The sequence below is a fragment of the Staurois parvus genome, unplaced genomic scaffold, assembly GCF_062004578.1.
Source record: "Staurois parvus isolate SC_StPar_1 unplaced genomic scaffold, SC_StPar_1.0 ptg000191l, whole genome shotgun sequence".
Classification (NCBI taxonomy): Eukaryota; Metazoa; Chordata; class Amphibia; order Anura; family Ranidae; genus Staurois; species Staurois parvus.
Genome location: NW_028317987.1, coordinates 2153077 through 2176304, shown reverse-complemented (window position 1 = coordinate 2176304; position 23228 = coordinate 2153077). Strand labels below are relative to the sequence as shown.

Sequence of the window (23228 nt, the reverse complement as noted above, 5' to 3'; positions counted from 1 at the left end):
TGCTGGTTTTTAAATGTAATTCTCCCTTTTTTTTCTTCACTATAGCTCAGAAATTCACCTGTCACTTCCCCTCCCCCCCAGCTAAAAGAGAAAGTTTTCTTGGAATTTATATCCCTAAAGGAAACAATGTTTACTTTGAGTTTATTAAAAGATACAAAGTTTTCTGTAACTTCGGGGAAAGTGACTTCTAAGCTTGTGAACTATAGTGAAGAAAAAAAAAAGGCGGCATTTGCATTTGAAAATCAGCGCCGACATACACTTGTATTGCGAAAAAAATGATTAACAATTGTGTAAACCGAGGCATTATTTTCAATGGATTTTCATTTGTAAACCGAAAATTACGTTAACCAAGTTGTTGGTACACCGAGGTACGCCTGTATTAGTATTGCAATCCTTTGTATTGGGATACATAGAACCAACATACATCTGAATTGGCAACATAGCACAACATTTGTGTCACATTGGAGATATCTGGCTAGTTACACTGACCTTTCCCAGGGACTTAGGGTTGATTCACAGCACAGAAATACAGGCTGGATTAGTGTTCAACAGCTCCGTGGATTAGTGGTTAGCACTACTGTCTCACAATGCTAGGGTTGTTGGTTTGAAACCCAACCACAGCAATGAATTTGCATGATCTCTGTGTGACTACCCTAACATACATGTGCTGGTGGCAGCATCTTTGCTCTGTTTAAATGATCCCTAGAATGTGAATTAGAATGAGGCCTTGTCTGTTCAAACACCTTTAAAGTATCACCTTATGTGAATGTCAAAGGATGGGATGAGATAAGGGCCTGGACTAATGATTGATTGGATAATGCTGGTTTTCACTCCACCTCCTTTTGGGAAAGTTTGTTAAACCATGAGAAGAGTGAGCGAAAGAAATGGATTAAAAAAAAAAATAATGGCATGGAGTCCCCCCCCCAAATGCACCTATAAAGTAGCACCTTATGTGAATGTCAAAGGATGGGATGAGATAAGGGCCTGGACTAATGCTGGTTTTCACTCCACCTCCTTTTGGGAAAGTTTGTTAAACCATGAGAAGAGTGAGCGAAAGAAATGGATTAAAAAAAATAAATAATGGCATGGAGTCCCCCCCCAAATCCATAACAGACCCTTATCTGAGCATGCAGACACCACATGCCTTCAAAGATTTATTTCCTTTGTTGAATTGCCTGCTTGGTTCACACTAGATGTGATTTGAAATTGTGCTTTTTGTTGGCAATTTCACCGTGTTTTCTGTAGATTTACCAATGAGTTATTGCGTTTTCAATTGTGTTTTGCATTGCGATTTCTATTGTAGTCTATATGTGAAATCGCTACAAAATGCTGAAAAAGTTAGACGAGAACTACTTTTGAAATTGTGCTGCAGCAAATTGCTTACGTTAAGACACTCACATCCACATTCATTAGATCCGATATCAGGTACAATTTCAATTCCCAAATCGCACCTGAAATCGTGCACCCTGGATGCGACTTGGCATGCGATTTGCATTGCATGCGACTTGCAAATCATATGCCAAGTCGCACCCTATTGTCTGCTATTAGAGCAGTCACATGGGTGCGTTTCCGACACTGATTTCTATAGTAGTACATGTACTACTTTTGTGGCGATTTGCATAGATATCTGTGTCAGATCTTGCAAATCGTAAGGAAATCAGCATCTTCACTGTACGTCGCACAATTTCTAAATCGGCTTTGATGTGACCGCGGTGTAAGGCCTTTTTATGTTTGATTTCCTGAGTGTTTTTCCAATTTATGGAAAATCCCACATACTAGCAAAAGTGAATTGACATTTTCAGTATTGCATGCGAGATGTGGTCATGTGACTGCCTTAACTCATGCGATAATCTGGAGTGAATTGTGCCCATAGGGCCAAGAAATATTACCAATAGGGTTCCCTTTCACATTCCTGTTCAATGTTCTGTTGTATGCTGCACAGGTACACGTCACTGTGGCTTTCTTCCTGACTCTGATTTGTGGGGCCTGTATACCAAGGGTTAACGCAGGTGGGAAGAGGATTCATCAGGTGCAAACACTTTCTATGACCAAATGAATGACAGTGGTGGGTGTGGCCTACCTTATATATAGAGATGCAGTTGGGGATGATTTTTGCCTTGTACAGGCACATTATTTCTGCAAGTCCTTGTCTGTGGTGGTTTGGGGAGGAAGAGATATTGTGGTGAATTGCCCCAGGCCACACTCACGCTGTGTTTGGGGGGGGGAGATATTGTGGTGAATTGCCCCAGGCCACACTCACGCTGTGTTTGGGGGGGAAGAGATATTGTGGTGAATTGCCCCAGGCCACACTCATGCTGTGTTTTGATGTGGGCTGTAAATGTTTTGCATGTTCTTCCTTCTAAGGTGTGTTTGTGTGTTATTGTACAATGATTGTGTGTTTATTACCTTTGCATTGTAATCCTAACACATGTCCATTGCTCTGCTCTTCCAAGTTTGCTTTATTTAGAATGAAATGCAGTTTTCAGACAAACATGGTGAGAAATGTATGTGTGGCGGATTTGGGGAGGTGGGAGGTGTTTTATTTTGGCATGTATGTATTTTTATATTGATATTTTGATCTGCAGCTTGTTTTGTGAATAAGCCCAAGTGATTAATATTAACCGTTTGTTTCCTGCTGTATCCTGTGAAAGCACAGTTCATTAGAAGTATAATCTTTTAGATTGTAAGGTCTTATGAGCAGGACTGTTCTATTTTAGCAACATCAATCCTGCTTTTTTTTTTTTTTTCTTCACCAAGAAATTGAATGTACCTACTTGTTGTTGCTGTCCAAATAAATGTGGAATGTGTATTTGATCATGTAACGGAAGCGTAGGCAGGACAGAGCACACGGAGAAGATGGGGAACACACAAAACTTTATTGAAGCAACAAATTGACAGACACTCAATGGGGAAATGGCAGGGAGGGTGATGTGTGCGCAAACCAGGGACGATCCCAGGCACGGGGGGTCTTCAGCGACAGGCAGGCAATCTCCCCCCTAGGCTTGGGGCCTCAGCCGAGCTCCCTCCGTGACTGGACAGCGGATTGGAGACTCGGGCAACAGGTGGCAACCTACCACTGGGCAGGGGCCTCGGGCAACAGGCGGCAACCTACCACTGGGCAGGGGCCTCGGGCAACAGGCGGCAATCTACCCCTGGGCAGGGGTCTCGGGCAACAGGTGGCAACCTACCACTGGGCAGGGGCCTCTGGCAACAGGCGGCAACCTACCACTGGGCAGGGGCCTCGGGCAACAGGCGGCAATCTACCACTGGGCAGGGGCCTCGGGCAACAGGCGTCAATCTACCCCTGGACAGGGGCTCGGGCAACAGACGGCAATCTACCCCTGGACAGGGGCTCGGGCAACAGGTGGCAACCTACCACTGGGCAGGGGCCTCGGGGACTCAACGGGACTCTAGCTGTGGAGACTGGCCACAGCACAGCTCCCACCCAGCTGTCTAGGGTCATTGGGTTCACGGGGACTCAACGGGTAGCGATGGCTCAAGCACTCGGGCACCACAGGTAGCTATACTCCGGGCATGCCATCAGGACATGGGTGGTCAGTGCACACACAGCAGAAACAGTTCAGGACACGAGTGGTCGGTGCATGCAGCGGGGACAGTTCAGAACACGGGTGGTCAGTGTGCACAGCAGGCACAGTTCAGGACACAGGTGGTCAGTGCACACACAGCGGAGACAGTTCAGGACACGAGTGGTCGGTGCACACACCGGGGACAGTTCAGAACACGGGTTGTCGGTGCACACAGCAGGGACAGTTCAGGACATGGGTGGTCGGTGCACACACTGGGGACAGTTCAGAACACAGGTGGTCAGTGCACACAACAGGGACAGTTCAGGACACGGGTGGTCGGTGCACACACTGGGGACAGTTCAGAACACAGGTGGTCAGTGCGCACAACAGGGACAGTTCAGGACACAGATGGTCAGTGCACACAACGGGGACAGTTCAGGACACAGGTGGTCAGTGCGCAATTCAGGGACAGTTCAGAACACGGGTGGTCGGTGCCCACAGCGGGGACAGTTCAGAACACGGGTGGTCGGTGCACACAGCGGGTACAGTTCAGGACACGGGTGGTCAGTGCACACAACAGGGACAGTTCAGGACACGGGTGGTCAGTGCACACAACAGGGACAGTTCAGGACACGGGTGGTCAGTGCACACAACGGGGACAGTTCAGGACACGGGTGGCCGGTGCACACAGCATTGACAGTTCAGGACACTCACGGTAAGCAGCTTGCAGACCCTCAGCGGCAGGCGGCTTCAGACAGGAATGACCAGCGGTCAGCGTTCTAGGGACAACCAGTGATCAGCAGACAGCAGCAGCTCCCAGGGCACTCAGCAGCAGACAGCCTCCAGGGACACGCAGCCACGGACAGTGTGCAGGCTCCCTCAGCAGCAGCTCCCAGGGCACTCAGCAGCAGACAGGGTGGAAGGGTGCTCAGTAGACAGGCTTACAGACTGGCAGGGTCTCAGCTGTGGGGTTTGACCTTTGAGGAGAAGGCTCATGCAGATCTGTGGAGACTCCCAACCCTGGGGTATTGTAGAGGGCTACAGTCCTGACCTTTTGGGGTCTGCAGAGTGCACAGTGGGGATGGCTGGGGAGGCACGGTCCCCCTCACCCGAGCCTCCCAACATCTTTCTGGGAGCAAGATGGTTATAGCCGCATGGCCAGGAACAGAAAGAGAGGGGCTACTTCCTGTATGAGAGTTTTGAAAATCAAGTGGGATGCGGCTAGGTTGCCTCGGCAACGGCCGGCCCAGCAGATTTCAGAATGTGCCAGGGGGAAGGGAGGGGTGAAGGGATATGGCGGGGGATGGGAGAGGCACTGGCAGTCTGTGACAGATCAATAAACATTTGGACTATGTATTTTTTGTGGGATTATTTCATGGTCTAATTGAATGTAGCACAGTGGCTAAGTTATAATGAAATATACACAGCATGAAACTTGCACATTTCCTAATTGGCAGAAGAACAGGACGCAGGTAACATTCATCCACTTTCTAGTCATTAGGCAAAATCATAATTGATTGATCAATATTCCTGGCACTGACACAACCCAGAAAATTGATCTCCATTTTTTTAACGTTCATAAATGTCAAGGAGCTAATCTAAGGGCAGAAACTCAGCCATGTACTAGGCCCAATGAACCTAACAGCATGTCTTTTGAGTGTTGGCAGAAACACATCCATACAGGGAAAGCATGCAAACTGGGATGCAGCCACGACCCAAGTGCTGTAAGTTCTGAGCTCTAACCACTAAACTACTGTGGGAGACACAGTTTGAGATACAATGTAGAATAGTTACATTGTTTAAAAATTATAAAGCGAGCGCTGGTCACTGATATACTAAAATGGTATTACACAAGATAAATATAACCACGGACAGTAGTGCATGAACTCATGAAAGGTCATCCACCCCTGTGACAGTCTACTACACTATTGAGCACCTTTCTGGCTCCTGTGGCTGAGCCAATTCCTCCCCAGGACCATTTGGGCACCCACCCTGATGGATGGATGGATGGATGGATGGAGCTGGATGACTAACCCATAGCTGCCAGCATACCGCTGCACCCCCAGATGTGTGATGTGTATAACCCATGCACATTAATACTTTTGTTCTGGTGAGTGTAGACCAGTCCCAAGGGTGGTTTACCTTTCACGAGTTCATGCACTACTGTCCGTCACGGAGAGACCACACGTGCCATTCATAGGCCCTCTCTGAGTTGGTACTCTCACACCAAGGACATTCCATTATTCAGGAATGATTAGATGAACTTATTTTAGCACCATTTACAATATTACATCATTGTTGCAATTCTTTGCACTTTTTGGTTTTTACATGCGTTCATTATTGATCACATGCATTTATAGCGCTGCACTTGTCTATAACATAGAATAGTTACGTGATTAAAGAGAATGAAGATATATAATTATATTGGGAACTTAGAACTAGACATTCCCAATTATTTCAGATATAAGTGTGAAAATGTATAACATCTGAAAATAGAATGTATGACATTCATTAGTAAATGCATCAGTTGTCTCATCATTTTGGAGAAACAGCAAAAAACAAAATATATAGGTGTACTAATTATGTTACATTCTAAGTATTCTCTCTTGCTAACAGGAAAACGCCAACTGTACAAAGCCCACGCTTGTGCGCCATCTAGCGAACATATCCGGTATTGCACCTAAAATTGTGCCAGACGCGATTCCACATTTACTAATAGTAAAGTAGACGTTCGTCAATGAGATTGCTAGACGCCGCTCAGGAGACTGACAGGTCCTCATTGATTTAATTGACTCTGCCTGAATGGTCAGCGTCTGCTGGTAGACTCACGTCTTAGTAAATCAGGGCCCTGATGTCTCATTACAGAGAACCCGTCACCATAAAATCCTATAGGGAGATAATGGTCAATTATGTGATAGCAATAAAGATAAGTGAAAACAATGAAACTTACACAAAAACACTTAAACCCCGAACCAAAATCTTTGAATCCCCTCTTACATACAACCAAAACATGGCTTGCACCACACACATTACATCACGCCATGCATGGCAGAGTGAGAGCAATCATTCTCCATCCATTATTCAGGGTCACCTCTACACCGAGGACCAGGAAAGGCATTTATAGCGCCCCCTATGGGCCATTATTGAAGTTTTGTCATCAGCACACACAATTCTAGGGCTGGACACGTTGGGTATCTATTTACTCGGCACAACCTCATTATTTACAGAAATAACTAAGTAACAAATGTCATCTTTGTGCTCTAAGATTACAGTGAATGTATTTTTACTGAAATGTAACATTGATGAACTATTGATTTAATATCATGTGACATAAAGATTGTACCTACCACCATTTTATTCTGCAGGTCCTCTGATTTCAGAAATATATGTTTGGGGGTTTAACTAATCTTCAGGCCTAAAATGTGGATTGTAATATATCTGCTACATACTTCCCATCTCCTGACTTCTTGAAAAACACGGCATAGCAATCCCCCCCCCCCCCCCGGGAAAGTTCTTGTACGCCCCTTCTGTGTAATGGGGGATTAACCAAATGTCCTCGGGAGATTGCTGAGCTGATCAAACATTTTACATCGATTTAACATGGAAATTGTTGTGTTTGTTCACTAGTGTGATACGTGTCCTGTGTGTGATCTGTGTCCTCTGTGTGATACGTGTCCTCTGTGTGATCTGTGTCCTCTGTGTGATCTGTGTCCTGTGTGCGATCCGTGTCCTGTGTGCGATCCGTGTCCTGTGTGTGATCTGTGTCCTGTGTGTGATCCGTGCTGCTCATACTAATGGGGCTGATTTCTCTTTCTGCTTTACAAAGAGAATAAATTGCCAGATTTCTGCTCTGTGTACAGAGTCCTGTGTTGTTAGTAAACACAGAGCCCTTTACTGGAATTCACTGAGCCGATCAGCAGGTTTTTATATAAAAATCAGACCTCTAAGTGTTTGTGAAATCTCCCACCACAAAATGTACTCAGCCAATGACAGGGCAGGACTCCATTTTTATTCTTCTCCTGATATCAATGGCCAACCCGGTCCCACACTTCATCCACGTCTTTGGGGGCCTCTGATCTCCTTATGAACTGTTCCTTCCATGATGAAGGTCAGCCATGGAGTATATCTGAGGTGTATATCGGGGTGTGCTTCTTCCCCACATGAGAGCTGGGATGTCCAGCAACATTCATCTAGAAGACATTTCCCGCACTCAAGGCACTAATACACCTCCAGGGTTGTGTGGGACCCCTGATGTACAGGAAGACAGGACTTCAGTGAGGAACATTTCCCTCACTCAGGACAGGAGAGAGGCTTCTCCCCGTGTGAGATCTCTGATGTTTGTGAAGACTGAACTTCCATGAAAAACATTTTTCACACTCAGGACAGGAATACGGCTTCTCCCCCGTGTGAGATCTTTGATGTGTGTACAGATGGGACTTCTGTGAAAAACATTTCCCGCACTCAGAACAGGAATACGGCCTCTCACCCGTGTGAGATCTCTGATGTGTGTAAAGATTGGACCTCCGTGAAAAACATTTTCCGCACTCAGGACAGGAATATGGCTTTTCACCTGTGTGAGATTTCTGATGTCTGTAAAGATCAGACGTCTGTGAAAAACATTTCCCGCACTCAGGACAGGAATATGGCTTCTGCCCCATGTGAAATCTCTGATGTATGTAAAGCTTGAATTTATCTGAAAAACATTTCCCGCACTCAGAACAAGAATATGAATTTTCCCCTGTGTGAAATCTATGATGTGTATACAGAGATGACTTCTGTGAAAAACATTTCCCGCACACAGGACAGGAATATGGCTTCTCCCCTGTGTGAGATCTTTTATGCACTGTAAGACCGGATTGAAAGGAGAAACATTTCCCACACTCAGGACAGGAATATGGCTTTTCAGCTGTGTGAAATCTCTGATGTGTGTAAAGATGGGACTTCTCTGAAAAACATTTCCCACACTCAGGACAGGAAAATGGCTTCTCCCCTGTGTGAGATCTCTGATGTGTGGAAAGATTTGACTTCCTTGAAAAACATTTCCCACACTCAAGACAGGAATGTGGCTTCTCACCTGTGTGAGATCTCTGATGTGTGGAAAGATGAGACTTCTGTGAAAAACATTTCCCACAATCAGGACAAGAATACAGCTTCTCCCCCGTGTGAGATCTCTGATGTTTGTGCAGACTGAACTTCTCTGAAAAACATTTCCCACACTCAGGACAGGAATATGGCTTTTCGCCCGTGTGAGATCTCTGATGCTTGAAAAGCTGGGACTTCTGTGAAAAACATTTCCCACACTCAGGACAGGAATACGGCTTCTCCCCCGTGTGAGATCTCTGATGAGTGTAAAGACTGGACTTCTGTGAAAAACATTTCCCGCACTCAGGACAGGAATATGGCTTCTCCCCTGTGTGAGTTCTTTTATGAACATTAAGATTGCATTTATAATAGAAACCCTTCCCGCACTCAGGACAGGAATACGGCTTCTCTCCTGTGTGACATCTTTTATGCCTATTAACAAGGGATTTATAACAGAAACATTTCCCGCACTCAGTACAGGAGAACCTCTTCCCTGTTGGAAGGCCGGCCCGGTCCCGCACAGTCTGAGGTTCCTCAGGATACGAGGAATCCGATGGTCCATCTACACTGGGTGGTGCCGGATGGACATTGGAGGGAGCCGGGTTTTCTCCTGGACTATACTGTGTGATGTCCTCATCTTCTACTTTCCAGTCTGGAGACAAAGTGAGACAATCCTCGGAGGTTTTCCTCATCTCCCGGCCATGGACTAAAATGCAAAGACAAAGAGGATTACTAGACAGGAGCTGATTGGTTCCCCCAAACCAGGACTCCGCCCACATCAGGCAGCTTGGTCTCTGAGGAGCTTACAATTCTACCCTCAAGGGAACTAGGAAATGGCTCCTCTGACCTCCTACCAGGTCATTTCTTTATTCATGGACCTTAGTCAGAGAGTGAGGAAACAACCAGAACTGTCTTTTATAGGAGGGACAGTGATGAGGGGATTATAGGATGAGGGTCCCCACCCCCTCTATCACTCATCGCCATCTTCCCAACACAAGAAGTACTGCACTTCCTTATTTACTCCATGATTTAGTCATGAAGAACAGCGGGGCTGAGCCCCACCAGAGGTCAGAGAGTGAGGATGGGGGGAGAACAACCAAGATGAAGACTGGACTGATCCTGAAGACCACCATCATTGGGGTATTGACTCCTCCCTCATTATCACTTTCTGTTTAAGGGTCCAAAGTTGGAGGATGTTATCACATTATTATCACCATGTAAAAGTCTGTGCTCCAATCACATCATCCCATATAAAATGTCCAGCTGGGAAAAAATGGGTGTAAAAGAAGTAACGCCGATGTAATGTACAACTTATCATAAAGGATACAAATGTTAGGACTATACAGTATCAGAATGATGTAATGTACAACATAGAGTATATAGTATAAGGGTCAGGACTCATAATATTGGTATTCAGTAATCAGTGGAAGATTAAATGTTTACTGTAGACAAGTTGCAGAGATCCCACACCGCTGCCTCCCATCTCCTGAGACTGCACTCAGTGACTTGGGTCTGAGACACTACAGACATATCCCTCCACCCGGCACAGCCAGCAGACCACAGAGCAAGGAACCCTGGGAGAAATGTTCTGTCAGAGATCTTACTAGACCCGGACATGGGATAGAATACCCAAATCACACACCCCAGGTGCCCAGATCTAGTAAAGTCTATAGTGAAAATCCACATTTTGCTGCCAGCTGAACCCCAGAACCTCCATAAATCCAGTCTAGATACATAAATTGTGTCTGCAGCACAGAGAAGGAAGATTATCCGAGAGAAATCCAGGAATACAGGACGGGGAACACAGCTCAGGAAAGTGACCAGGGGATTACAGGCTGATATCACCCAGTCCCCGCCCTACTCTGGACCAATCAGTGAGCAGTATGGGTGGAGGAATGGATTTAGTGTTCATGACCCACCTGTGCTGATCTCTGTAGGAGTGTCCTCCTCTATAAATGTCCCCGTTATTCCATCCTCCTCCATAGACTGCTGATCATCCCTCACATACGCCTCTTCTTCTTCTGCTTTCACCTCAAATTCTATATCGATTGGATCTCCACTCTAAATCAAGGAAATGAGAGAAAATATCATCTGTAAAATGTAAGATTTATGATTGTGACATCACACACAAAATCCACACATTGTCTTCATGAGTTCATGTTCTAGATGATCCATCCCACCAACCTTGTAATAGTGAGGGATGGTGTGACCTTCCTGTGTGGAATCCCGGGAATACAGAGGACGGGGACATCTCTCTGGTGGGTTCCTGGTATTAGGTGGCTCCATCATATCCTTGTGTCCTTCTGAAAACTCCTCCATCACTCCATACTCCTCATCCTCCTCTTTATACTCTTCTTTAACATCAATATTCTCATCCCCGAGGATTCCACTCTGAAAGATATAATAAAACATTCATTGTAACAAACATGCTGTGTATAAATCACAACTACCAATAATTGTCATCATCTACCTGATGATGGTGAGGGATGGTGTGACCTTCCTGTGTGGAATCCCGGGAATACAGAGGACGGGGACATCTCTCTGGTGGGTTACTGTAGCTGGATGACTCCACCATGGTGTCCTGGTACAGATATTTGTGTTCTTTTAGAAGCTCTGACTCCTCCATCCCCCCATCCTCATCCTCCTCCTCTTTTATCTCTTCTTTAGCCTCAACTTTAGGATCTCTCAGGTTTCCACTCTGAATATATAATAAAAATGACATCAATGGTAACAATGCAGGTAATGTACAGATCCTAATGATACTATCAGTGATTGTTCCTCATCTACCTGATGATGGTGAGGGATGATGTGACCTTCCTGTGTGGAATCCCGGGAATACAGAGGACGGGGACATCTCTCTGGTGGGTTCCCATGACTGGATCCATCTGTAGGAAACACACACACTGACTGAATCCATTGTTTCTATGTGTTTATCAGATGATGGGGGATCTAGGTGGATCCTCCGTACTGCTCTCTCCTTTACAATAAAGTCTCCTCTTACCCGGTGATGTGAGGGGCGGCTGATTGTCCATCATGACGTCCTTGTAGAGATCCTTGTGTCCTTCTAAATACTCCCACTCCTCCATGGAGAAATAGACAGTGACACCCTGACACCTTATAGGAACCTGACACACACAATGATACAGTCACCATCCAGACACATCCCTTGTCTGTTACTGGAGAATGTCCCAGAATTCCCGGCACCGCTCACCTCTCCTGTCAGCAGCTCAGTGATCTCTCTGGTGACTTCTAGAATCTTCTTCTTCTTTCTCTCTTCTATCAGGGAGGGAGGTGGAGGCAATGTGATGTCATATGATCTCCAGACTTCACAGGAGGAAAACTCTACATCTGAACACAAATAGTCACATCAAATGATATTCCCAGAATCCTCCTCACCTCTCCATTCAGGTCTCCATTTTATTAAAGCCCCACTTCAGGCTGAGGTATAATTCCCCCCCACAGGACCCCCACACTACGCAGGGTATAAGGAATTCTGACGTCATTATACACAACACAGGATCTACAGTTCTGTTTTGCTTATGAGGATGCCAAGGGACCCCCACATCCTAAGACCATAGAATAAAAAGAAAGGAGCCAAATGGAGGGACATTGGGAGGAGGAGCTGTGAGGTCAGTGTGATGTCATAGGATTCTCTGACTCTGGATGGAGGGACATTGGGAGGAGGAGCTGTGAGGTCAGTGTGATGTCATAGGATTCTCTGACTCTGGATGGAGGGACATTGGGAGGAGGAGCTGTGAGGTCAGTGTGATGTCATAGGATTCTCTGACTCTGGATGGAGGGACATTGGGAGGAGGAGCTGTGAGGTCAGTGTGATGTCATAGGATTCTCCATTCCCCGCCACTTATAAAAGTGGTATAATCCATTAGTATAGACTGATGAGGTGAGAAGGTGACACATCTCCACAATGAGGAGAATGTTCCGGCCCCAGAAGTGGGGGATGTTCTGCCCCTGAAGGGGTTAATCTGGGTTCCCACACTATATATGTGTGTATCATCATCTGCTGGAGATAAAAGACGTCACAGTGACTATGGAGGAAGAGGATGGACATGACTATGGAGGAAGAGGACGGACGTGACTATGGAGGAAGAGGACGGACGTGACTATGGAGGAAGAGGACGGACGTGACTATGGAGGAAGAGAACGGACGTGACTATGGAGGAAGAGGACGGACGTGACTATGGAGGAAGAGGACGGACATGACTATGGAGGAAGAGGAAAGACGTGACTAAGGAGGAAGAGGACGGACATGACTATGGAGGAAGAGGATGGACATGACTATGGAGGAAGAGGATGAACATGATGGGGGGTTACTGGGTGTAAATAGGAAATAACATCTTATTACCTCTTCTGCTGCCACTTTCAGCAACGTCTCCTCTCTGCTTCCTCCCAACTCAGCTCTCACCCGGAACTTCCTGTCTGTACCTGACATCACTTCCTGTCTTCCATAGAGACTTCCTGTCTGGGTAGAAGTGAGATCCCCACCTTGTGGAGCTCAGAGGAACTGCAGCCCCGAGAAGCGTCTGGTAGTGTGGCCCCGGCCTTGTGCTGGGTGTGTATGGACTGTAGATCCTTGTGTAGGGGAGGAAATGACTCCTATCTGTGACTGCTGTAACCTGCTGACCGGCATCTCCTGTGAAATCTGACACTTGCACTGGATACACACAAGGCAGTCAGGGATTTCAGCCCCTCCCTTCTCCTCTCAGACCTTAATACAGAGAGAGCCAATCAGAAGAGGTATTAAAGGAGCCAATGACAGGGACTTTCTCAAGCAGGAGGTGCAGCTGCAAAGCATTGTGGAATATGCAGTCCTGAACAGAAATGGCCTGATAGGCTGGTATGAGGGATGGAACTACAGAGACCAGCATGCTTAGTGAGAGCAGAGTGAAGGACTCCATCTTGTTTTTCCTGAGGGGAGGCAGTCTGCATGTGGCAGGAGACAGTCTGGACCTGGCAGAGAAGTGCTCAGGGTCAGTTCACTCCATGTTTAGGTATCTGCATCAGTCAGGGAACATCCAACCTGAGAGATGTGGCCTACAGTACAGTGCCTACACCGACAGTGTGAAGGGCTCATCGTGAGGTGAACACAGGAGCCGGTCATTTCCAGGACCATGGTTTGGGTCTTAGTCCCAGGATCTGGTGAGAGGGATTTTGCCCCCTGGCAGATGACAGGAACACGGCACACAGAGACATGACACTTCTCCCATACTCACCAGGCACTGGGTTGTGTAGATGGTCCTGCTATACAGACACAGTGTTTGCTTTGCTATACAAATCCTGCCACGGGATTACAATGATACTTTACCATAGGAGTGTAAGTGCACCAATGAAAGTGTCTCGCTGAAGACCCCAACATTCATCCTGTTACCAAGAGACTGAAGTTACTGGTGCCATACGGGCACGCGCATGCGTATTCAGGCCTCTATATTGCATGGTGTGGGAGGGAATAGCTCTACCTTGGAAAGTAGCTATGAAGCATCAGTTGGGCGCAGTGTTTGCCTATTGGGCTTGTGGTGTCGGGGGTTAGAAGGGAGAAGTCTGACACCACAGAGAGTCATCCTTCTGCTCTCCTCCTGCTTGGACATCATAGAGCTGAGTTTATGTAAAGGGGTTTAGACCCACTTTGAGGGCGCCATGTAAGTGTTTCCTCTGCTCTTGGGGTTATTCACGGTTGGAATCCCCTGAAAGCAGCCTGAGTGTAAAAGTGAGTTATATTGCTTCCGGTCTCAGGATTTGCTGTTCTCTTGATTCACCGAACGTATACCTGTTGTTCATGTTTATTACTTCCCATAGAGGTCTTACAGTAAAGCTGATCTCTGTGTTTATTATACCGTGTGTGCTTTTCATTGGTCCTTGTACTTCACTATTGTCAGGGGTGTCAGTTGGGGCTGAGACAGTTCTTGGGGTTGGGAGGCAGAGTGCTGGAGTGAACAAACTTACCCCCTTTGGGGGGATCGTTACACTGATAGAGGGGTCACCTCCACTCCCACCAAGGGGGACAGAAATATATGACTGCCTAGTCCAGCCTTCCTCAGCCAGGGGTCCTCCAAAGGGTTCTCGGGGCTCCTTCAGCAATGAACAATTCCTGTGTGAATCTGTCAGATTACAAGTCCCCATTATCTGGGTAAGGGGGTGTCAATCATCGCACGTCGCTGACATTTACAGATCTAGAGAAGAGTTTTAAATTGCCAACAAATTACATTTCCCTCCCAGATTCCTATTTACACTCAGCCGATGCGGGGCCGCTGCATTTTTCAAAGTCCTGCTTGTCACATTTTTAGTGCAGGTTTGGTGTGGTAAAAAAAAAGCCACACAAAAAACGCACCTCCCCATTGAAATCAATGGAAAACATGGCAAACCACATCAAAAATGCACCTGCCTTGTGTTTTTGGTGCAGTTTGTGAGTCACATGCATTGCCTGTACTTGTTGGGGGGTCAAAGAACAGCCTCATTCACTTCAATGGGTCACATTCAGCAGGAGATACACCCATCAAAAGTGACATCTTGGGGATAATTCCTGCTGTGACTGCGAAGACAACCATCACTACTGGGATATGTGTAGATGCTGCCCACTGCCTCTGCAGATATAGGGGGCAGTAAAAGTTCAGCTCAACTGTGAGGTCTAACAATATAAAGGAAAACTCTGCTTCAAAACTAAATAAGTGTGGGGTTCCCCTTTAATATCCATACCAGACCCTCATCCAGCATTAGGAGAAGTATGAAGATGAAGGGGAACTCCACTTAAAAATGAACTAATGATAACAAGGTGTTATCTTATTGACAAATGGTGGGTCCCCCATATACCCCAGTAACGGTTGGCTCCCCCGAACTCCATTGTAATGGTGGGTTCCCCCACACACCCCAGCAATGGTGCCCCCCCGCGCACACACCCTGGTAATGGTGAGCCCTCCCGCACACACCCAGGTTATGGTGGATTCCTCCATACACATAAGTAATGGTAGGTCCCCCTGCATATCCCAGCAATGGGGGTTTTCCCCACAAACCCTGGTAAAGGTAGGTCCCCCCACACACCTATGCCATGGGCCCATTAGCACACCTAGGATTGACACGGGGTGATGCCAGTTAGAGGGGTGGGAGATTAGTGAACATTCTCTCCTGGATCCCCCCTTCCTTTCATTGAACATTTACTCCTGGATTTCCACTTCCCATGGTGAACATTCACTCCTGGATTTCTCCCTCCTGGAGTGAGCATTCGTTCATGGATCTCCCCTTCCTTCAGTGAATGTTCACTCCTGGATCCCCCTTCCTTCAGTTAACATTGACTGGTGGATATCAGAGGATGGGGAGACGTCAGAGGTCCATCAGCTTCATCAGATGACAGGGGAGTCATCAGAGGTCCATCAGATTCATCAGATGACAGGAGAGACATCAGAAGTCCATCAGCTTCATCTGAGAATGGGGAGACATCAAAATGTCCATCAGCTTCATTGTAAAACAAGGGAGACATCAGAGGTCCATCAGCTTCATCAGATGACAGGAGAGACATTATAGGTCAATCAGCTTCATCTGAGAACAGGGGAGATATCAAAATGTCCATCAGCTTCATTGTAGAACAAGGGAGACATCAGAGGTCCATCAGCTTTATCAGAGGACAGGGGAGTCATCAGTGGTCCATCAGCTTTATCAGAGGACAGGGGAGTCATCAGAGGTCTATCAGCTTCATCAGAGGACAGGGGAGTCATCAGAGGTCCATCAGCTTTATCAGAGGACAGGGGAGTCATCAGAGGTCCATCAGCTTTATCAGAGGACAGGGGAGTCATCAGAGGTCCATCAGCTTCATCAGAGGACAGGGGAGACATCAGAGGTCCGTCAGCTTTATCAGAGGACAGGGGAGTCATCAGAGGTCCATCAGCTTCATCAGAGGACAGGGGAGTCATCAGAGGTCCATCAGCTTTATCAGAGGACAGGGGAGACATCAGAGGTCCATCAGCTTTATCAGAGGACAGGGGAGTCATCAGAGGTCCATCAGCTTCATCAGAGGATAGGCACACATCAGAGGTCCATCAGCCTCATTGGAGATGGGAGACATCAGAGGTCCATTAGCTTCATCAGAGGACAGAGGAGAAATCAAAGGTCTATCAGCTTCATCAGAGGACAGGGGAGACATCAGAGGTCCATCAGCCTCATTGGAGACAGGGGAGACATCAGAGGTCCATTAGCTTTATCAGAGGACAGAGGAGAAATCAGAGGTCTATCAGCTTCATCAGAGGACAGGGGAGACATCAGAGGTCCATCAGCTTCATCGTAGGACAAGGGAGACATCAGAGTTCCATCAGCTTTATTGGAGGACAGGGGAGTCATCAGAGGTCCATCAACTTCATCAGAGGACTGGGGAGACATCAGAGGTCCATCAGCTTCATCGTAGGACAAGGAAAACATCTGAGGTCCATCAGCTTTATTGGATGACAGAGGAGTCATCAGAGGCTGTCACAGATCCCACCCACATGCACACGGCCACAGTGACTAGCTAACAGAGGCGTGCACATCTGGCCGTGACTTGGTGTAAAGAGGGAATGAGGGGGACTTATTTTGTCACAGCCCGCACTACCTCTTCTCTCATATTAGGACCCGTGCAGTTTATGTTGTCTATATGGAGGAGGTGTAGGGTTGGATTCATCCTAGGCTCTAAGTGTTCCCCCTTGACCAACATCGTTTTTAATCCAAGTCTCCCAGATAGTCTGGCCATTGGTCGAGTGCCTCCTTGGGCTGAGGTTAATCTATTCCAATTGCAACATTTGGTCAATCCCGTAATTCACAACCTTAAATCCTTCCCTGACATTCAAAAAGCTGCTCGCATTCCACCCCATCAGTATTTTGTTTATCTACAGATACAACACATTTTTGCCTCCAAAGCCTCTTCTCTGACTCTTGAACAACCTACCCCTTTAGAGCATATCTGCCTCCAAGGCCCACACCACCGGGACATCATTTCCGCTACGTATACATTGCTTGTAGATGTCGCCCTTTTTCTATTGATTCTCCCCTTTATATGTGTAAATGGTCCCGTTTCCTTCAATGTGATATTGGGTTGGATCAATGGAGTAGGATTTGGGGGGCCTCTTCTAAATCTTCTGTGTGTGTAATGTGTACAGAAAATCCTTCTAAGACCCCGATGTTTTGGTATCGGACCCCTGAGGTTCTCCATGATCGTAACCTGAATGTTTCTTCTGTTTGCTGGTGTTGTGGGACGGAAACTGACACTCTTTTCTACATTTTTTGGGATTGCCGGTCCATTGCGCCCTTTTGGAGGAGGTCCTTACCCCATTGTGGTTACTTTTCCTGGCTCCTGTCCCTTTTGAGCCCATTTACTTTCTGTTGGGTCTACCTTTTCGGGTCTCTCTAAATGTGCGAGGAAACTTTCCACCTACATGAGGGCAGCCAGGAGAACCATTCCCATGCATTGGCTGTCTTCTATGTCCCCCATGTTACCGGCACTGATGAAGGTCAGAGCAGAAATGAGAAAGTTGGAGTACCTACCTGCTTTACACCCTGCTACTGTCCCTGCGCTGGAGGCAGTTCAGGACCCACGGGACACCTATGACACCGATCTGTCTGCTCCGATCGTTTGTGATTGATGGCCATGTCACTGTTTTGTATTGACATTGTATGTTCTTATGTACCTCTCATCGATGAGCTGCTTTATCAGCCTTCTCTCCCTCTCTGCTTTTATTTTACATTTACCTTTGTGACTGCTTGTTGTAATGCGTCACATAGAGATGGGTGCTAATAGGCTGCAGGAGATCCGCTGAGACATAGAGAGGGAAATGGGTGCTAATAGGCTGCAGGAGATCCGCTGAGACATAGAGAGGGAAATGGGAGCTAATAGGCTGCAGGAGATCCGCTGAGACATAGAAAGGGAAATGGGTGCTAATAGGCTGCAGGAGATCTGCTGAGATATAGAGAGGGAAATGGGTGCTAATAGGCTGCAAGAGATCTGCTGAGATATAGAGAGGGAAATGGGTGCTAATAGGCTGCAGGAGATCCGCTGAGACATAGAGAGGGAAATGGGAGCTAATAGGCTGCAGGAGATCCGCTGAGACATAGAGAGGGAAATGGGTGCTAATAGGCTGCAGGAGATCCGCTGAGACATAGAGAGGGAAATGGGTGCTAATAGGCTGCAGGAGATCCGCTGAGACATAGAAAGGGAAATGGGTGCTAATAGGCTGCAGGAGATCTGCTGAGATATAGAGAGGGAAATGGGTGCTAATAGGCTGCAAGAGATCTGCTGAGATATAGAGAGGGAAATGGGTGCTAATAGGCTGCAGGAGATCCGCTGAGACATAGAGAGGGAAATGGGAGCTAATAGGCTGCAGGAGATCCGCTGAGACATAGAGAGGGAAATGGGTGCTAATAGGCTGCAGGAGATCCGCTGAGACATAGAAAGGGAAATGGGTGATAATAGGCTGCAGGAGATCTGCTGAGACATAGACAGGAAATGGGAGCTGATAGGCTGCAGGAGATCTGCTGAGACATAGAAAGGGAAATGGGTGCTAATAGGCTGCAGGAGATCTGCTGAGACATAGAGAGGTAAATGGGAGCTAATAGGCTGCAGGAGATCCTCTGAAACAATGAAATGTGTATGAAATGGATGGATGTGCAGACACTCCCAGAAGATGATGTCATTATGAGTGGATTGATATATATTTTTGCATTGTCCCCCCCAGAAGGATCAGGTTTGGCGGGATCGCTCTCATTAGCTATACATTTGTATTTTGTGTTCTGTGTTTGTAAGACTTTTCTATATGTAATAAGAGATGTTTGTTGAACAGTTGGTTACATAAGAGTTACATTTATTTCTTCTTCCTTTATTCAGTAATGTTTCATCTCCCGTAGTATCCCTGTAAGGTACATATTATACAGGAAGGGGGATTATGGGATGGATCTCGGGGCTGCAGTTCCTCTGAACTCCACAAGGTGGGGATCTCAGCTATACTCACACAGGAAGTCTCTATGGAATACAGACAGGAAGTGATGTCAGGCACAGACAGGAAGTGATGTCAGGCACAGACAGGAAGTGATGTCAGGTACAGACAGGAAGTTCCAGAAGAGAGGAGAGGCGGGAAGAAGTATAGAGGAGACGGTGGTGGAAGTGGCAGCAGAGGAGGTAATAAGATGTTATTTCCTATTTACAACAAATGTATATAAATCTGAGGCTCTTTTAGGAATGTTGGGGGGTTTAAGCAATGAAAGGGGCTTTATAGCAACTTAAATGTGTAATATGTGTAACATTGCGCTGTTTATCTCCTCCTCCCCTCCCCCGCCTGTCTCCAGCACCGCACCCGGGGACTAGCAGGGAGGGGAGAGACCTTGCAGTGTAATGAGAACCGATTGGCTGCTCCTCAGGAAAGGGGAGTGTCCGGCTTATCCTTTCTCCCTTTCACTCCCAGAGCCGTTTTGGCATTTTTGCACATTTAAAAAATCACTTTATCCTGAAGATGACACAAAACCCCCAAATATCGATTTTCTGAAAGTAGAGACTTTAGAGAATAAAATAGTGTCAGTTCTAATTTTTATGTCACAAAATATTATTACAAAGTCTAGGAAATGCCAAATTTCAGTAATAAATTATTATTATTATTATATGGAGTTTATATAGCGCCAAAGGGTTTGCTCAGCGCTGTACAATAGAGGGGGGGGGGGGGCAATACATGAAACAGAACAGCAACTACAAACAGCACACGAGGGGTAAGAGGGCCCTACTCTTAGGAGCTTACAATCTAGGAGGGAGGGGGTAGTGGTACAGGAGGAAGTGGCTGTGGGGGATGGAGTGGTAGGAGGAATGAAGAACGGCTGTTAGGTGAGGGTGGGGTAGGCTTCCCTGAAGAGGTGGGTTTTCAGAGAGCGCCTGAAGGTGAAGAGGGAAGGTGACAGTCTGATGGATTGGGGTAGTGAGTTCCAGAGGATGGGGGAGGACCTGGAGAAGTCTTGCAGACGTGTGTGGGAGGAATTCTGAAGGACCCTCTGCACACTGGTATATACTTCAGAATTTCTAGTGTTAATGTGGTTACACCCCTTTAGCACCTGATGGATAAATGCATGCACTAGCTGTATGGATTTGAGCACAGGGATCTCTTGTTTGGTGTGTGGGAGGAGGAGACCAGGGGGCAAGACAGAAGGAGGTCCTGTGAAGAGCGAAGGGTACGGGTAGGGTGGTACCTGGGAATCAGGTCGGTGAGGTAGTTAGGGGCAGTGTTGTGAATGACTTTGTAGGTCAGAGTGAGTAGTTTGAATTTGATGCGTTGGGCAACCGGGAGCCAGTGGAGGGATAGGCAGAGGGGGGTGGCAGAGGTGGAGCGGGTGGTGAGGTGGATGAGTCTAGCCCAGCAATGGGCAAACTACGGCCCGCGGGCCGTATACAGCCCGGCGGACCTTTTAATCCTGCCCGCGGATGTGGCTGTCAGGATGTGTGTAGGCGGGGCAGCGTGACGAACGTGAGGGGAGCTAGGCTCCTCTCACAGTCCGCCCTGAAGACCGGAACGGCGCGGGAACACGGCGAGAGGAACGCACGGAGCAAAGGTAAGTGAATTGACACAGGGGGGACTTGGCTTACTACTTGGGGGGGAATAGTACTGTAAGGGATAAATTACTATGGGGGATGAATTACTATATGGGGGATGAATTACTATGGGGGATAAAATAATATGGGGGATGAATTACTATATGGGGGGTGAATTACTATATGGGGGATGAAATAATATGGGGAATGAATTACTATATGGGGGATGAATTACTATATGGGGGATGAATTACTATATGGGGGATGAAATACTATGGGGGATGAATTACTATATGGGGGATGAATTACTATGGGGGATGAAATAATATGGGGAATGAATTACTATAGGGGGGATGAATTACTATAGGGGGGATGAATTACTATAGGGGGGATGAATTACTATATGGGGGATGAAATAATATGGGGAATGAATTACTATAGGGGGGATGAATTACTATATGGGGGATGAATTACTATATGGGGGATGAATTACTATATGGGGGATGAATTACTATGGAGGGTGAATTACTCTGGGGGATGAATTACTCTGGGGGATGAATTACTATGGGGGATGAATTACTATAGGGGGGATGAATTACTATGGGGGATGAATTACTATATGGGGGATGAATTACTATATGGGGGATGAATTACTATATGGGGGATGAATTACTATATGGGGGATGAATTACTATGGGGGATGAATTACTCTGGGGGATGAATTACTATGGGGGATGAATTACTATGGGGGATGAATTACTATAGGGGGGATGAATTACTATAGGGGGGATGAATTACTATATGGGGGATGAATTGCTATATGGGGGGTGAATTACTATATGGGGGGTGAATTACTATATGGGGGGTGAATTACTATATGGGGGATGAATTACTATGGGGAATGAATTACTATAGGGGGGATGAATTACTATATGGGGGATGAATTACTATATGGGGGATGCATTACTATGGAGGGTGAATTACTCTGGGGGGTGAATTACTCTGGGGGGTGAATTACTCTGGGGGATGAATTACTATGGGGGATGAATTACTATGGGGGATGAATTACTATGGGGGATGAATTACTATAGGGGGGATGAATTACTATATGGGGGATTAATTACTATGGGGGAATATTACTATACTTACTATGGATGACACATACACATCATTCATCTACTCTTGGTCCGGTCCCCGGGTCCAATATATGAACCCATTGCGGCCTTCAAGTCAAAAAGTTTGCCCACCCCTGGTCTAGACGCTGAGTTCAGGATGGTCTGAAGCAGGGAGAGTTTGCACTGGGGTAGGCCGGTGAGGAGGGAGTTGCAGTAGTCCAGGCGTGAGATAATCAGGGAGTGTACGAGTAGTTTGGTGGTGTCTGGGGTAAGGAAGGTACGTATCTTGGCGATGTTGCGGCGGTGGAGCCTGCATGTGTTTGTAAGTGATTTGACATGAGGTTGGAAGGAAAGGTTTGAGTCCAGAATGACGCCAAGGACTTTGGCTTGCGGGGTGGGATTGATGGTGGTGTTGTTGGTGATGATGGATAGGATGGGGGGGGGTGAGGGCAGGGGGGAAGACGAGGAGCTCGGTTCTGGAGAGGTTAATCTTGAGGAAATGGAGCGACATCCAGTCTGAGATGTCATTTAGGAGGTGATTGATGCGGGCAGAGAATGTGGGGGTGAGGTGGGGGGGTTGAGAGGTAAATTTGAGTGTCATCAGCGTGGAGGTGGTAGTTTAAGCCGTGTAAGTGTATGAGTTTGCCAAGGGAGGAGGTGTAGATGGAGAATAGAAGGGGTCCAAGGACAGAGTCTTGGGGGACCCCAACAGAGAGGGAGGGGGAGGTGGCACTGTTGTAGGAAACGCTGAAGGAGCGTCGGGATAGGTAAGAGGAGAACCAGGAGAGAGCGGTGTCTCTGATGCCAAGGGAGAGTAGTTTATTAAGGAGGAGGGGGTGGTCGACTGTGTCGAAGGCCGCAGAGAGGTCCAGGAGGAGGAGGACAGAGTAGTCGCCTTTGGCTTTGGCGGTTGGTAGGTCGTTAGTGATTTTGAGGAGGGCGGTTTCGGTGGAGTGTAGGGGACGGAAG

General features: G+C 47.0%; 2 protein-coding genes across 2 annotated transcripts in view; both read right to left on the bottom strand.

The window, feature by feature from the left end:
* The window catches only part of LOC149461855 (uncharacterized), a 58131-nt gene extending 48731 nt beyond the window's left edge, over positions 1 to 9400 (bottom strand). The window contains exon 1 of the mRNA XM_089677655.1: positions 7912 to 9400. Within this exon, the coding sequence (XP_089533781.1) occupies positions 7912 to 9388 (1477 nt within the window). The 5' untranslated portion in view covers positions 9389 to 9400. The remainder of the gene's footprint in view (positions 1 to 7911) is intronic.
* Positions 9401 to 10730: 1330 nt separating this feature from the next.
* LOC149461854 (uncharacterized) lies at positions 10731 to 15840 on the bottom strand. Its single transcript, XM_089677720.1, has 4 exons — positions 15777 to 15840; positions 11397 to 11494; positions 11080 to 11307; positions 10731 to 11000 (listed from the first exon to the last, which is right to left on the bottom strand). The coding sequence occupies exons 1-4, from the start codon at positions 15838 to 15840 to the stop codon at positions 10731 to 10733; spliced, it is 660 nt and encodes a 219-aa protein (XP_089533846.1).
* Positions 15841 to 23228: the final 7388 nt, after the last annotated feature.

Bases quoted from the DNA above. Each gene is read 5' to 3' on its own strand.
- LOC149461854 (XM_089677720.1), bottom strand. From the start codon at position 15,840: ATGCTCACTCCAGGAGGGAGAAATCCAGGAGTGAATGTTCACCATGGG. The intron at 11,495-15,776 runs GTAAATGTTCAA...TGTTTCCTACAG, and splicing joins TGGGAAGTGGAAATCCAGGA to ATGGATCCAGTCATGGGAAC. The intron at 11,001-11,079 runs GTAGATGATGAC...TATATCTTTCAG, and splicing joins CCATCCCTCACCATCATCAG to AGTGGAATCCTCGGGGATGA.